General features: G+C 36.2%; 1 protein-coding gene across 15 annotated transcripts in view; it reads left to right on the top strand.

Annotated features, from left to right (window-relative positions):
- STAU2 (staufen double-stranded RNA binding protein 2) overlaps positions 1-14,976 on the top strand; it is a 309,584-nt gene that overhangs the window by 113,960 nt on the left and 180,648 nt on the right. For all 15 annotated transcript variants that reach the window (XM_058699866.1, XM_058699864.1, XM_058699865.1 and 12 more), the window contains 3 exons: positions 1,058-1,217; positions 2,476-2,583; positions 4,726-4,938. In XM_058699866.1, coding sequence (XP_058555849.1) covers positions 1,058-1,217; positions 2,476-2,583; positions 4,726-4,938 — 481 coding nt within the window. The remainder of the gene's footprint in view (positions 1-1,057; positions 1,218-2,475; positions 2,584-4,725; positions 4,939-14,976) is intronic.

Raw genomic sequence — 14,976 nt, 5'->3', positions numbered from 1 at the left:
CCAGTACAATGTGTTTTTGTTCATTGTCATACTCCTTTGTCATATAGAATGTCCTCCACAAATAATTGTTGAATTAGTGTATTTTATTGCATATCCTCTTAATTTTTTCTTCTTAATTTCTTCTAGGTTTGTTCTTTCCTCATTCAGCCCTTTTATCACCTCATATCTTCATCACTGGTACTGTCTAGTTGTGACTCCTTACTTCAGTTTTGTTAAATGCGAACCTGCTAAAATTTCTCTCTTTAAATACGTTTTATTATTATACTGCTTATCTACTTAAGAATTAGCTTACCTCCCCATTCTTTCTTATGTTCGATCTGATCTTATTACTTGGCAAAGTACTCACTCCTTTGGAATGGAGCTGTAGCTCTATCTCTCTGCCCCTCCCATGTCTAGTCATAACTCTTCTGCTGAAGTCACAGAAATCTGTGTCCTGTCCCCTGAATGGGCTTGCTTGTCTCCTGCCTCTGTTGTGAGTCTCCTCCTTCAGCACCAGACCATTTGGCTTGTTTCTGTCAAAATCTGACTGAAAACTGGGGCGCCTGGGTGGCTCAGTCAGTTAGGCATCCGACTTTAGCTCAGGTCATGATCTCATGGTCCATGAGTTCGAGCCCCGCGTCGGGCTCTGTGCTGACAGCTCAGGGCCTGGAGCCTGCTTTGGATTCTGCGTCTCCCTCTCTCTCTTCCCCTCCCCTGCTCATGCTCTGTCTGTCTCTCTCTCTCCCTAAAAAAGAAATAAACATTAAAAAAAAAACTCTGACTGAAAACTTCTTACTAGAAGTCTTCTGTGATATAATTGAATAAATTTTACTATATTAATTTATGTTTCACATTGTTTTCTCTAATATGTTTTTCATGGAGATAGATACCTATAGATATATTGACTCATATTTTATCTTTTATAAATACATTTGTGAGGTTAAAACTTTACTGGGGTTAATAAGAGGGTATATAGTACATTATATGGTTGGTATCAATTTCAAGAAAACAAATCTTATTGATGATTATAGAATGATTTTATTGAGCAAACATTAATATTTTTATTTTCTTATTTTAGGTATCATTGCCCAATGCCCAAGATCTTTTATGTTCAGCTGACTGTAGGAAACAATGAATTTTTTGGGGAAGGAAAGACTCGACAAGCTGCTAGACACAATGCTGCAATGAAAGCCCTTCAAGCACTGCAGAATGAGCCTATTCCAGAAAAATCACCTCAGGTATGTTACTGCTACATGTGACAGTCTCTTCCTTATCGTTCCCTGGTGAGATTATTAACAAGACAAACAAATGCATGTTTATAAATAAAAGAAATCATCTCCTCTGATAGGAAAGAATATTAGAATGGTGGCCTGCTCTGATCTGCCTCTCAGATTACGTGCCTCCTGCACTAAGCTCACGTGTTCCTGCTAGGATGACTTTACCTTGGAGAACTTTGGTTCACCCACAGAGTTCACTTCTGAGGCAACACAGGATTTAAGGATATGAACAAGGATGGGAAATAGCATTTATTTACCTTAGATTTAATGCTATGTTTACTGAGTATAGAATACACTGTGTTAATCTAGAGTCAAGGAATTTAAAGTGGAAGAGATTTGTGTGGATTTTTTTCACACCCACTTTATTTTACAGACCAGGATATTGAGGCTGATCCTGAGTAATTTCACCCATTCCATGGCTTTGGCGACTCTCTCTGTTGATTTCAAAACAGTATCTCCAGCCCAGACATGTCTTATAAGATACCTTCTTATTGAGCTATCCACTTACTTATTGCAAACTGTACTGTTCAACCCCTGCAGATGCCCTGCTATCAAACCTCTTGTCCTTCCCCTTTGAGATTCATCTTAGTTAATGGCCGACATAGGTGTTTTTCTCCTTGTACACTTTCATTATGACTCTAACCTCTGTGCTTATCTGTTTTTACACCACGTCGTAAGTTTCTCGATAGCAGGGATACTGTTTCTTGATCTTTTTATCTCTGAGACTTACCCTGTGTTCAACATATATGAAGCCCTCCAGAAGTATGTGGTAAAGAAGTGAATAACTAAATTGGTGCCAGAATCAAAGAGCTCCAAAATCCTGATTTACATCCTGTACTCCTTCTACAATTCAGTGTTTATGAAAATTAAATAGCATTAGAATATTGGGGATATTCTAATGGGTGGGGGATACAGATCTCTAAAGAAAAGTGAGTCTGGGGACATAGTATAAACTCAAATTTGTATATGGTTGAGTAAAATTTTTCCACACTCAACATTTATTGTTCCACTTTCACGGGGGGAAAAACCCTAAAAATTAAATTACAAAAAGCCTCACAACAAAGCCTACAACTACTCTTGTTACATAGGAATCCACAGGATACAGTCTCTGGTTTCTTTTTTCTTATTGTATTTCAGATAGGCCCTCTTTATTGTAGAATATATGTAACAGTTTGCTACAAAGTGGGTTTTCATTGCCATCCTGTATTTTGTGATTTAGAACGGTGAATCCGGAAAAGAAATGGATGATGACAAAGATGCAAACAAATCTGAGATCAGCTTAGTGTTTGAAATTGCTCTGAAGCGAAATATGCCCGTCAGTTTTGAGGTAAGTGCTCACTAGAGATCTTCCATTTCTCTCCCCCTGCTCCTCACTTTTTAAAATAAACGAACAAATAAATTAACTGGCATACTAATCTCCTGAAAGAGTTCAGGTGCTTTCTTATGCTCTATCATGAAATCATATAGGCCCTGGAGAAAGTAGAATATACTTTCTATACTTACTGTATACTTACTCTAATATACTTACTAGAATATCATGGATTCCTGCGGATCTCTTTGGCTTTGCTGTATTAAACTTTTTGTATGTATATATATAAATATATTTACATTTGTGTGTATATATATATATATATATATATATATATATATATATAATTTGTAGATTTGTACTATGCTATAGGGTTTAGTGTTTTTGGTAGGATCAAATTGAAAGTATTCAAGTTAATGTTTTGTGACACGTATACATGGATATCTAAATTCCTCTAAATTTGTGGAACCAAAATAGGTTTAAATTTAACTTTTACCAATAAGTCACAAACAAGTAATTAGCAGCTCTCTACGTTACCGCCAGATAAACATGTCACAAAATATTTATAAAAATCATGTGACATATAAAAGGGAAAAAAATTTAAATCATTGTAATACCTTCTTTATTAAGAGGTCATTAATTTTGTAACTCAAATATCTAGAAAATAGACAAAACCCAGGAAATAAGCTAAAACGGTTGTAGAGTTTCCTCCTTCAAAGTGGGTGGAGTTCACCTACTAGAAAGGTCCCACATTTTATTCACTGTCAAGATCAACTGACCTCAACTGAGAACCTGTCTTTTTAGACACAATCCTCCTAAAGTTGGGTTATCTGATTTCTTAGCCTCTAGCAGATTAAAAGCAGAATGAGGAAGGCAGGAATAGAATGTACTTGACGGCCTGTTGGTCCTAGCAAGAAATGATAGGGAAAATGTACTATCAAAAGTAATTACATATACTCAAAAATTGTTGGAGCATGGGTCTTTTAAAGGCTACAATGAATAGGAATAATTTTATAAGTCTTAGAATTCCTTGAAAGCATCAATACATTATAGTATAGAATATTTGGTGTTCATAATGATCTAATGTGAACAATAAAAAGGTCAAATATTTAGTATTCTGTTAAGTTGGTAAAATGTGTACTTTTTTTTTTAATTGAGGAGGGTGCCCATCAAAGTTATTAAAATAAACAGTTTTAGTGTTTCAACTAGTAAGCTTAAATTACATGGAAAGTATGCTTATCATAAGTTTCTTAGCCCCAGTAATGTTGGATTATTGAGATACTGTGTTGTTTTCCTTTTCCTAATTGGTATTATTAGAAGACAAAATTTTAATGTAAAGTTACATGGTAAACTATTTAACTGAATAGGGTTTCTTTTATAAAAGGTCTGAATTTTGAAGGAGACTAAAGTTTTTAGCATTTGGGTTTTGGAGAGCACCTTTCCTCCAAAAACTGGAATATTTTAAAGAGCACATTAATACAGGGTTTAGGGATGCTCATTCATAGCTGGCAGATTCATAATCCATTACTCTAGAAACATAGGTATTTTTTATGGTATGTCTACTTACCTTTTTAAGATCATGTCACAGAGAGTAAACATTCCTTTCTATAAAACAGCCTTTGGGGTCTCCATCAAAAATAGGTTATTTTCACCCATAAGTTATTTTTGAGAGGCTTCCACTTGTAGGATGCTTTATGGGCTAGAGAACTCCAGTAAGAAATAGTCCTTGGACTTCAGTAACTTATTCTTACAGAGGAGAAATTAGATATTTACACAGTTATATACAAACTATTATTCTGCATGGTCTGTGTAGCTAATCCAATATGGTATGTTTTATGTTCTTAATTTTCTGTTCCATAAGAAACTGGGTCACCATAATTAGAATTGCCTATTTTAAGCTAGTAAAACACAAATTTTGAGTGTGAATTGAATGTATTTATTTAGATTTTTGTTCTTTCAACTTCATTTTATTAAGCAGCATAAGTATCAAAAAATGAATGGCCCCTATATAATGTCTATATAACTTTATTAAAGAAATCTATAATTTTGGCATAATTTTTTGTAATTTCAATTTTGATTATGATACGAGTGTTTAAAAGATGCATGAGATGATAACACTACTTAAGAGCCTATATTCAATAGTTTACTTATATTTAATAGGTTATTAAAGAAAGTGGACCACCACATATGAAAAGCTTTGTTACTAGGGTGTCAGTAGGAGAGTTCTCCGCGGAAGGAGAGGGAAATAGCAAAAAACTCTCCAAGAAGCGTGCTGCAACCACCGTCCTACAGGAGCTTAAGAAACTCCCGCCTCTTCCTGTGGTTGAAAAGCCAAAATTATTTTTTAAAAAACGCCCTAAAACAATAGTAAAGGTAAGTGTGTGCTTGTGAACATTAGTCAGGTTTACTATATAAATATTATGGTAACTATAGATAAAAATTTTTCCTTAGGACAGGCACCTAAATGTATGGATTATATACAATCCCAGAGTCACCGGTGGTCCTGGACTATAAATTAATAACACTCTATTTTGTTTTAAAATTCTTTTTACTGTTCATTCTTTTATTTTGAGAGTGCGATAGAGTGCATGTGTGATCAGAGTGGGGGGGGGGATCAGAGAGAGAGAGAGAGAGAGAGAGAGAGAGAGGGAGAGAGAGAATACCAAGCAGGCTCCACACCATCACCATCGAGCCTGATGTGGGGCTTGAACTCACCAACTGTTAGATCACAGCCTGAGCCAAAATCAAGAGTCGTATGCTTAATGACTGAGCCATCCCAGCACCCTTGTTTTGCTTTTAGACACTTGTATACCTGTGTTTGTTCATCAAAAAACAGTACCTTCCATATTTCGTTTTTATGGTTTAAAAAATAGTTTCTCATTCATGGTCACCATGTGATTCTCATCAGGACTGTGTAAGGTAGATGACGTTACCCCTCCTTTTACAGTAAGGTTTCATGAAACATGCGTGCTCAAAGAATTTGCTCGCTTTTATTCACCTCACGTGTGGAACAACTTGAAGGACTGTTTTCCAACCCAACGTTCTTTCTGCACACAACACTGTAATGTAGTAACTTGTTGGGCTCTCATGAAATGATGTTGGGTTACAGAGTAATAATCATATGAGTCATACTAATGCTGGTGACGGTGGCAGCAGCTGGTAGATAAAAAGCACCGTGTGCGGCCAGCTTTGTCCCAGCACTTCGTGTGCTTTATCACATTTGATGCTCGCAGCAGCCCTGCGAGGTAGACGGTACTATTTTATTTCTGTTCTTTCAGGCATGTAGAGCGTGGCCAAAGAAGAAAACAGAGCACACACTTTTGCAAGATGCTGTGACTCTTTCTTTTACTGGAGCAGGTTTTTCTGTTTACATTAACAACAACAACCCAAAAAGGAATGAGCTCAGTTGACACTGAGTACAGGACACTGCCCATGAGTGCGCACTGTGTATGGGATGAACGAGCTAGCCTTCTGTTTACAGAGAGAGCCTTCAGTTGCCAGCATGTCACTTGCCCCCTCAGTGTCACTTCTCTAGCAGACTACGAATCAAGGGTTACAAAAGCACGGGTTTGAACCACATGGGTCCATTTATATGCAAATTTTTCTATAAATACAGTATTATAAATGTATTTTTTCCTTATAATTTTCTTTTTTTTTTTTTTTTTTTTTAAATTTTTTTTTCAACGTTTTTTTTTAATTTATTTTTGGGACAGAGAGAGACAGAGCATGAACGGGGGAGGGGCAGAGAGAGAGGGAGACACAGAATCGGAAACAGGCTCCAGGCTCCGAGCCATCAGCCCAGAGCCCGACGCGGGGCTCGAACTCACGGACCGCGAGATCGTGACCTGGCTGAAGTCGGACGCTTAACCGACTGCGCCACCCAGGCGCCCCTCTTATGATTTTCTTAATAACATTTCCTTTTTTAGTGTAAGAATACACTATATAATACATAAAACATACAAAATATGTGTTCATTCACTGTTTCTGTTATTAGTAAGGCTTCTGGTCAGTCGTTGGCTAGTTAGTAGTTAAGTAGTTAACCATTACCAGTTAAGTCTTGGAGGAATCCAAACAAAAAAACAAAGTTATACGCAGATTTTTGACTGAGTGGGGCGTTGCCCCCCCCCCCCCCCCCCCCCCCCACACACACCTTGTTCAGGGGTCAACTGTACGTTTTATCTGTGACGAACCTCTTTTGTTTAGATTGTACTGTGGTACAACTGGTATTTTTATAGGTTTTCTGCATTTTGTACCTTTGCTTTATTTAAAAATACATGCATACATATTCACATAAATAAGTAACTACATAAACGTGTTCTTAATGAATACTATCATTATGATAAGGTGTAGGTTATGTATTCCTTGAAATAGCATTCTACATGGTATGTAAAGTAGACTAAAAATAAATGGCAAATAGATACACTTATGAGTTCTAGTGGTTCTGAGGGCTGGTTTTCATTCATATGCTCTAACCACATGGTTAGGCTTTAGGATAATGGTTGTTTGTGGGTTTTTTTGTTTTTTTTTAGCATTTAAGTGGGTTTTTAATTGAAATACATTTGACATATAACACTGTGTAAATTTAACGTGCACAACCTGTTGATTTGATATATTTATATATTGTAATTGTCATTGTAATATGTAGGTGTAATTATATATAGGTATAATAAGCACCTATATCATACCACATAATTATCATTTCTTTTTAGGAGTTGGAATAATTAAGATCTAGTCTGTTAGCAAGTCTGATGATTCTAATCCAACATTGTTGTCTTTTTCACTCTACTGTACATTAGGTCTGCAGAACTTATTTACTACTTGTTGCAAATTTGCACCCTTAAACAACATCTCTCCTATCCCCCTACTTCCCAGACCCTGTAACCACCATTTTGCTCTCTGTTTTTATGAGTTTGGCTTTTTTAGACTCCACGTATAAGTGAGATCATGCAGTATTTAGGATAATCGTTTTAAGAACAGAACGTTTGGATTAAGTTTTGAGTGTGAATCCCTGTGACCTGAGCAAGTAACCTAACTTTTCTAATCTTACATTTTGTTTTTTATAAAGTAGGAATAATAATTGAACTAGTTTCATGGGATTGTCATGTGTTAACTGAGATAATACACAGAATGTATTAGTAATTATTATTAAGTATTTATTAACAATACAAATAAAAAGTGCTCAATAAAGGTTAACTATTGTTATTCTATACCTGTCTATTCACATTTTAGATGTATGTGAATATATCTGTGGTCTGTTTTCTGAAATATTTTTTAAGCATTTTTATTATTGGGGTGCCTGGGTGGCTCAGTCTGTTGAGCGTCTGACTTCAGCTCAGGTCATGATCTCACAGCTCATGAGTTCGAGCCCCATGTCGGGCTCTGTGCTGACAGTTCAGAGCCTGGAACCTGCTTCGGATTCTGTGTGTCTTTCTCTGCCCCTAATCCACTCGAATTCTGTCTCTGTCTGTCTCAAAAATAAACATTAAAAAAAAATTTTTAAAAAGAATTTTTATTATTGAAGTATAGTAGAAGTACAGTGACATACTTGTGTCTGGAGTACAATATGTTGACTCAGCAGTTCTACACGTTACTGAGAGCTCACCACGATAAGTGTAGTTGCTATCTGTCACCATTTGTTATTACAATATTATTGGCTGTATTCTCTATGCTGTACTTTTTATCCCTGTGATTTATTTATTTTGTAATTAGAAGTTTGTACCTCTTAATCCCATTCACCTATTTCACTCATCCCCCTCCCCCCTGCCAACCACCAGTTTGTACTATGTATTAGTCTGTTTGTATTTTTTTGTCTTAAATCTTTTTATGTATAAAATCTATAGCTCTTCCACGATGGAAGAACAGTGCTCTACATCAGAATGGTAGTACAAAACTGGTCACAATAATTTCCATCGAATTTATTAAACTAAATCTAATCTTAATAAGTTATGAATAATGAGCCATTAGGCTAGAAAAGATCTATACTTTTTTTTTTTAATGTTTATTTATTTTTTGGGAGAGAGTGTGAGCTGGGGAGGGGCAGAGAGAGGGAGACACAGAATCTGAAGTAGGCTCCAGGCTCTGAGCTGTCAGCACAGAGCCCGATGCGGGGCTCAAACTCACAGACCACAAGATCATGACCTGAGCCGAAGTCGGACACTCAACCGACTGAGCTACCCAGGCGCCCCAGACCTATACATTTTTATATAGGATATAAATATAACCCTATTGTTTTTAACGATAGCCATTAAAAGCAAGATTATTGTTTAAATGTTATTCCCCAGAGTTGAGAGCAACATTTTAAATTCTAAGAATTATTTGCTGCTACTTCTAGTATATAAGTATATTATTCCAGAACTTTCTTCCTATCCACCATTCAGATCTCAACGTACACTTGACTTCTTCAGGGAAGGCTTCTGTGTTCTCCTCCATTCCCAGAGTAGGTTAGCCCCCTACATTTTTCTTCACATACATCACACTTGTAATTACTTGTACCATGTCTGTCTTACGTTAAAATAAAGCCTATAGACATCTTCTGGAATGTAAGGTTATTTTAAGAAAACAGCATACATACAGTGAGTTGGAATCTAGATAATTTTAAGTATAATCACACCTTATGGTGGGCCAATAAATGGGTCAGGTTGGAATAGTATATTGGTTTTCAGCATTTTCCTCCCTTCCTCATATGTCTTATACATGTAGACTCTATAGTTCCTTATTATGCAGTAGAAGTAGAGAATAAACTGTTGATGATTTACTTTAATTTTATTTAAAGTAACAAAACATCACATTTTATTTAATTTTCATAATCATGCTGTGGTGTAGCTTTTATCCCATTTTACCGATGAGGTCCTTGGTGTTTAAGAAACGTACCCAAGATCATGTAACAGTTCGGTTCCAGGTCCAGTCCTGTCTGTTTCCAGTGCCCATCTGAAACCGGTTGATTGTGAACTCCTCTTGGATTTTAAGAGTAACGCTACACAGTAACCTAACAGTTACAATGTTAGATTGTTTTAATTATGTCTTTGGGTCTATATTTTGTTTTTTAATGCGGTTCTCTTCTATAAGATGAGAATTTAGAGAAGTGTTTCCAATGTTGGAGGTAAAATTTTCTGGATACAACTATTACAAGACTGTCTATACTAGTTCGTGGAAAGAGAACATAAGACTTGATATCCAAGGAATAAGTTAATTGTCCGAGATGCTAGTAGTTAATTTCAATCAAGGGAAGAAACCAGCCATTCTTAATGTTCTCAGACTCCATTATTATCTAATTGGATTTATGCATCTGGTTTTTTGTCATTGGAATCCGTATCAACAGTGTTTTGGAACTTAAAAACATTTTTATAAAAGAGGCAAATTAAATAAAAGTAAAGGCAGCATACCATTGGAAGTACATATTTATTTGAGTGTCTTCAGGAACTGGGCATACTTCTAGTGCTAGACTCAAAAACTTCCCTTTACCTTTTTGTTGATATCACACTCTTAGACTTATAACTTATTGTCTGTATTTGTCTGTTCTTATCAATCCTTTACTTCGTTTATAATTCATTAGTTTTCATTTTTGCTGTTAAATATGGGTAGAAACCAGAATTTTATCAAAAGCTAGAATCTTCCCTTTCTCTCCTCTTCTTCCATCTAACTATTGCAGTAACTGAAGTTCTCAGTCTTTTTCTTCTCTTACTGCACCTAGGCTTCTCTTCATACTTCTAGGGTTTCAATTCAGTCTCTGTGTAGATGATTTTCAGATACTCTTTTGTGCTATATGCTGCCTGTTGGACATCTTCACTTCTTATTTATTTCACAGGCACATCAGACTCATCATAAACTCCTTATCCTCCAGCATTCCTTGTCACAGTGCCTGGCATCACCATCCCACTGCTGCTGAAACAGAAACCTGGGAGTCATTTTTAACTTTTAACCATTATATCCAGTCAATCATCAAATCCTATTGAATCTATCACTTAAGTATTTCTTAAGTTGGTTCATTTATTTCCATCTCTTTGCCATCTTTATTTGGTTCGGCTCAAAATCATCTCTTGCCTGAACTGCTATAGCAGGTTTTTAATTGGCCTTCCTGTAAGTACTTTTGACATCCTGTCAACTGACCTTTTAAAAAGTGTTATCTTTCAGAGACACCAGTCAGATCATGTCATTCCTCTGCTTGAAATCTTTTAGTAATTTCCCGTTTCTCTTTGGATAAAGTCCAAAATCCTAAACATACTCTAAAAGACCCTGCAGGATCCGACCTGCAGCAACAAACTAGGTGTGATGGAGAACCAGGAAGAGCTCCGACTATATACAAGTTTAGTGTGACACACACAGCCTGCAACATAGTGATTACCCTTGCCTCTAATACTTGTTTTAGAGTAAATTTTCACAGGTGGAAACAGAGTTCTGCCCGTGTGATAAATACACAGCTTCATTTCTAGGAGTAATATCCGAAGAAAGTTCATATGCACAGAGAATATTTGATTTGCAAAGATTATTTTTGTTTTTAAACCTTTTAGAAGGCACTAAAACAGCTATATATAAGTTTAAAAAATTTTTTTTAAAAGCTTTATTCATAAACATTTCCCATACAACGTTAAAAATAGAATACCTTCTAAATGGCTTATACAGTATTTGTATGTAAGTTAAAAAGCCTATTACGTTAAATGAAAACTTATTGCCCAACTTGCATCTAGAACATTTCTCAATGAGATTGAAGCTGTGTAGGCCCCTCCTCTGTTACGTCCAGATACCACCTCACATAGTTAATCACAATATTAGTTTTATATTTAACGTTTCCTGACCTTATAATTTTATTGCATGTTTGTTTTTTTCTGAAAAAAATTGCATTTGGTTAGCTAGCTTTTAAAATAGCTTTGTTGTTCGGGGCGCCTGGGTGGCTCAGTCGGTTAAGCCTCCGACTTCAGCTCAGGTCACGATCTCACGGTCCGTGAGTTCGAGCCCCATGTCGGGCTCTGGGGTGATGGCTCAGAGCCTGGAGCCTGCTTCCGATTCTGTGTCTCCCTCTCTCTCTGCCCCTCCCCCATTCATGCTCTGTCTCTCTCTGTCTCAAAAATAAATAAACGTTAAAAAAAAAAAAAATTTAAAAAAAAAATAAAATAAAATAAAACAGCTTTGTTGAAGTATAATTGTACATATTTAAAACATGCTATTTGGTATGTTTTGATATATGTGTACACCTGTGAAACCATGACCATAATCAAGATAATCTATCCATTGCTCCCAAAAGTTTCCTTGTGCCCCTTTGTAATCCCTCCACCCTCCATTCCCAAGCAACTACCTTCTTTTTGGATGGCTTCTTTTACTTAGCATAATCATTTTGAGATTCGTCCATGTTGTTGCATGTTAACAGTTACTGATTCTGTTGTTTTTTTTTTAATTAAAAAAGCTCTTTTAAATGTTTATTTTTGAGAGAGAGAGAGAGAATGTGTGTGTGCATGCGAAGAAGGGGCAGAGAGATAGGGAGACAGCATCTGAAGCAGGCCCTGCACGGTCAGTGCAAAGCCCTGTGCAGGGCTTGAACCCATGAACCACGAGATCATGACCTGAAGTTGGAAGCTCAACCAACTGAGCCACCCAGGCACCTCTGATTCTGTTTTTTTTTTTTTTTTTTTTTTTTTAATTTTTTTTTTTCAACGTTTTCAATTTATTTTTGGGACAGAGAGAGACAGAGCATGAACGGGGGAGGGGCAGAGAGAGAGGGAGACACAGAATCGGAAACAGGCTCCAGGCTCCGAGCCATCAGCCCAGAGCCTGACGCGGGGCTCGAACTCACGGACCGCGAGATCGTGATCTGGCTGAAGTCGGACGCTCAACCGACTGCGCCACCCAGGCGCCCCACCTCTGATTCTGTTTTAATGCTAAGTAGTATTCTGTTGTATGGTTATACCACCCTTTGTTTATTCATTCACCCTGTGGTGGATATTTGGGATGTTTCTCATTTTGGGCTATAAATAGAGCTGTTGTGAACATGTGTGTATGTCTTATGGGCATAAGTTTTCCTTTTCTTTAAAAAAAAATTTTTTTTAAGCATTTTTTTATTATTGAGAGAGAGAGAGAGAGAGAACACGAGTGAGTGAGTGTAAGCGTGGGAGGGGCAGAGAGAGGGGGAGACACAGGATCTGAAGCAGGCTCCAGGCTCTGAGCAAGCTGTCAGCACAGAGCCTGACATGGGGCTCGAACTCATGAACTGCGAGATCATGACCTGAGCTGAAGTCGGACACTCAACCAACTGAGCCACCCAGGTGCTCCATAAGTCTTCCTTTTCTTTTTTGGGTAAATGCTTGGGAGTGAATGGCATGGTCATTTAGTAGGCATATATTCAACCTTTTAAGAGACTGTCAATTGTTTTTTCAAATGAGTATACCATTTTACATTCTTAGCAGCCATCATTTTAGTTGCTGCACATCCTTTCTAATACATAGTATAGTCTTGAATTTCAGTTGTACAAATGCATGTGTATTGATACTTCATTGTGGTTTTAATTCACATTACTCCAGTGGCTAATGATATTGAGCATTGTTTATGTGTTTGGTAGCACATGAGGTTGGATGAGGTGTTGTTCAAATCTTTTGACCACTTCAAACATTAAGTAATAACTTAAATAACAATAAAAATAATAAAATGTAAATAATAATAAGTTTATTATTGAATTTTGAGAGGTCTTCATACATTCTAGATACAAGTTCTTTTTTTTTCTTCAGTGAGAATTCTTTATGTTTTTATTGAATCATAAATGAAATGCAGTATCCCATTAGTTTCAGGGGTACATCATAGTGATTGAATATTTTTAGACATTATGAAATGATACCATCTGTCACCATACAAAGTTGTTACAATATCATTGACTATATTCCCTGTGCTGTACATTATGTCCCTATGACTTACTTATTTTATAACTGGAAGTCTTTACCTCTTAATTCCTTTCACCTATTTCACTCCCCTCCACATACAAGTGCTTTATCAGATATATGGTTTGCAGATATTTTCTCTAAAGCCTGTGACTTAACCTTTTCAAAGAACAGAAATTATTAATTTTAAAGAAGTCTAATTTATTATTTTTTATGGGATATGATTTCAGTGTTGTATCTAAGAAATTGTCACCTAACCAAGTCACAAAAATTTCCCCTGTGTTTCTTCTGGAAATTTTATAGTTTAGATATTACCTTTAAGTTTGTGAACCATTTGAGTTAATGATAATGAGGTACGGATTTAAGTTTGTGGTTTTTTTGTTTTTTTGTGTGTGTTTTTTTTTTGCATATGAATATTCAGCTGTTGCAGGACCAGTGGTTGAAAAGACTACCCTTTCCCATTGAATTGCTTTTCTACCTTTGTCAAAAATCTGTTAACCATATATATGTATGGGTCTATTTCTGGATGCTGCTGTGTTTGCTGGTCTCTGTCTCTTTATGCCAATACTACACATACTGTCTTGATCACCATAGCTTTATAATAAATCTTGAAATCAGATAGTCTGAATCCTCCAACTTTCTTCTTTTTTTCAAAGTTGTTTTGGTTATCTGTCCTTTGTGTTTCCACATGAATTTTAGCATTAGTTTATTAAGTATTACAAGAAGTATGGTAGGATTTTGATTGGGATTGCAATGAATTGATAGATCAGTTTGAAGAGACTTGACATGTTAAGAATGTTAAGTCTTCTGATCCATGAACATATGTCTGTTCATTTATTGAGATCCTGGTTAATTTCAGCAGTGTTTTATCATTTTAGTGGGTTTTACATGAATTATATCATACTGTATTCTTCTGTGCTTGCTTTTCTTGTCTTATTTAAAATTTTTTTCTGAATTTCATTCATTGTGAGGCATGCAGTTGTCCTTAATTCATTTTCATTGCTATATGCCACTCCACTGTATTAACATGAGATAATTTATTATTTTATTGATAAATGCTTAGGCTATTTCCAGTTTTTTTGCTATTTCAAATAATGCAGCTATGGATATTCCTGTATATATGAGCTAGCACATATGGGAAACCATTTTCTAAGGGTATTTATATGTCTATGAAGAGGCTACTGGTTTTTAGCTTTACTAGACATTGCCAGATTCTTTTCCAATTTATATTATCAGCAGTGCATAAGGATTTTTTAAAAGTTTATTTATTTTGAGAGAGAGACGGAGTGGGGGAGGAACAGAGAGAGAGAGAATTGCAAGTAGGTTTCATGCTATCAGTGCAGAGCCTGATTCAGGGCACAAATGCACAAACCGTGAGATCATGACCTGAGCTGAAACCAAGAGTCAGATGCTTAACCAACTGAGCCACCCAGGTGCCCCTAAGATTTTTTTTTTTTTTTTAAGTTTATTCATTTACTTTTTCAGTAATCTCTATACCCAATGTGAGGCTTGAACTCACAACCCTGAGATCAGGATTGACTCTTCTGACTGA

Source organism: Neofelis nebulosa, chromosome 14, assembly GCF_028018385.1.
Source record: "Neofelis nebulosa isolate mNeoNeb1 chromosome 14, mNeoNeb1.pri, whole genome shotgun sequence".
In the NCBI taxonomy this organism is placed as follows: Eukaryota; Metazoa; Chordata; class Mammalia; order Carnivora; family Felidae; genus Neofelis; species Neofelis nebulosa.
The sequence above is the reverse complement of the archived record's forward strand: the minus strand, read 5'-3'. Positions and strand labels throughout refer to the sequence as shown.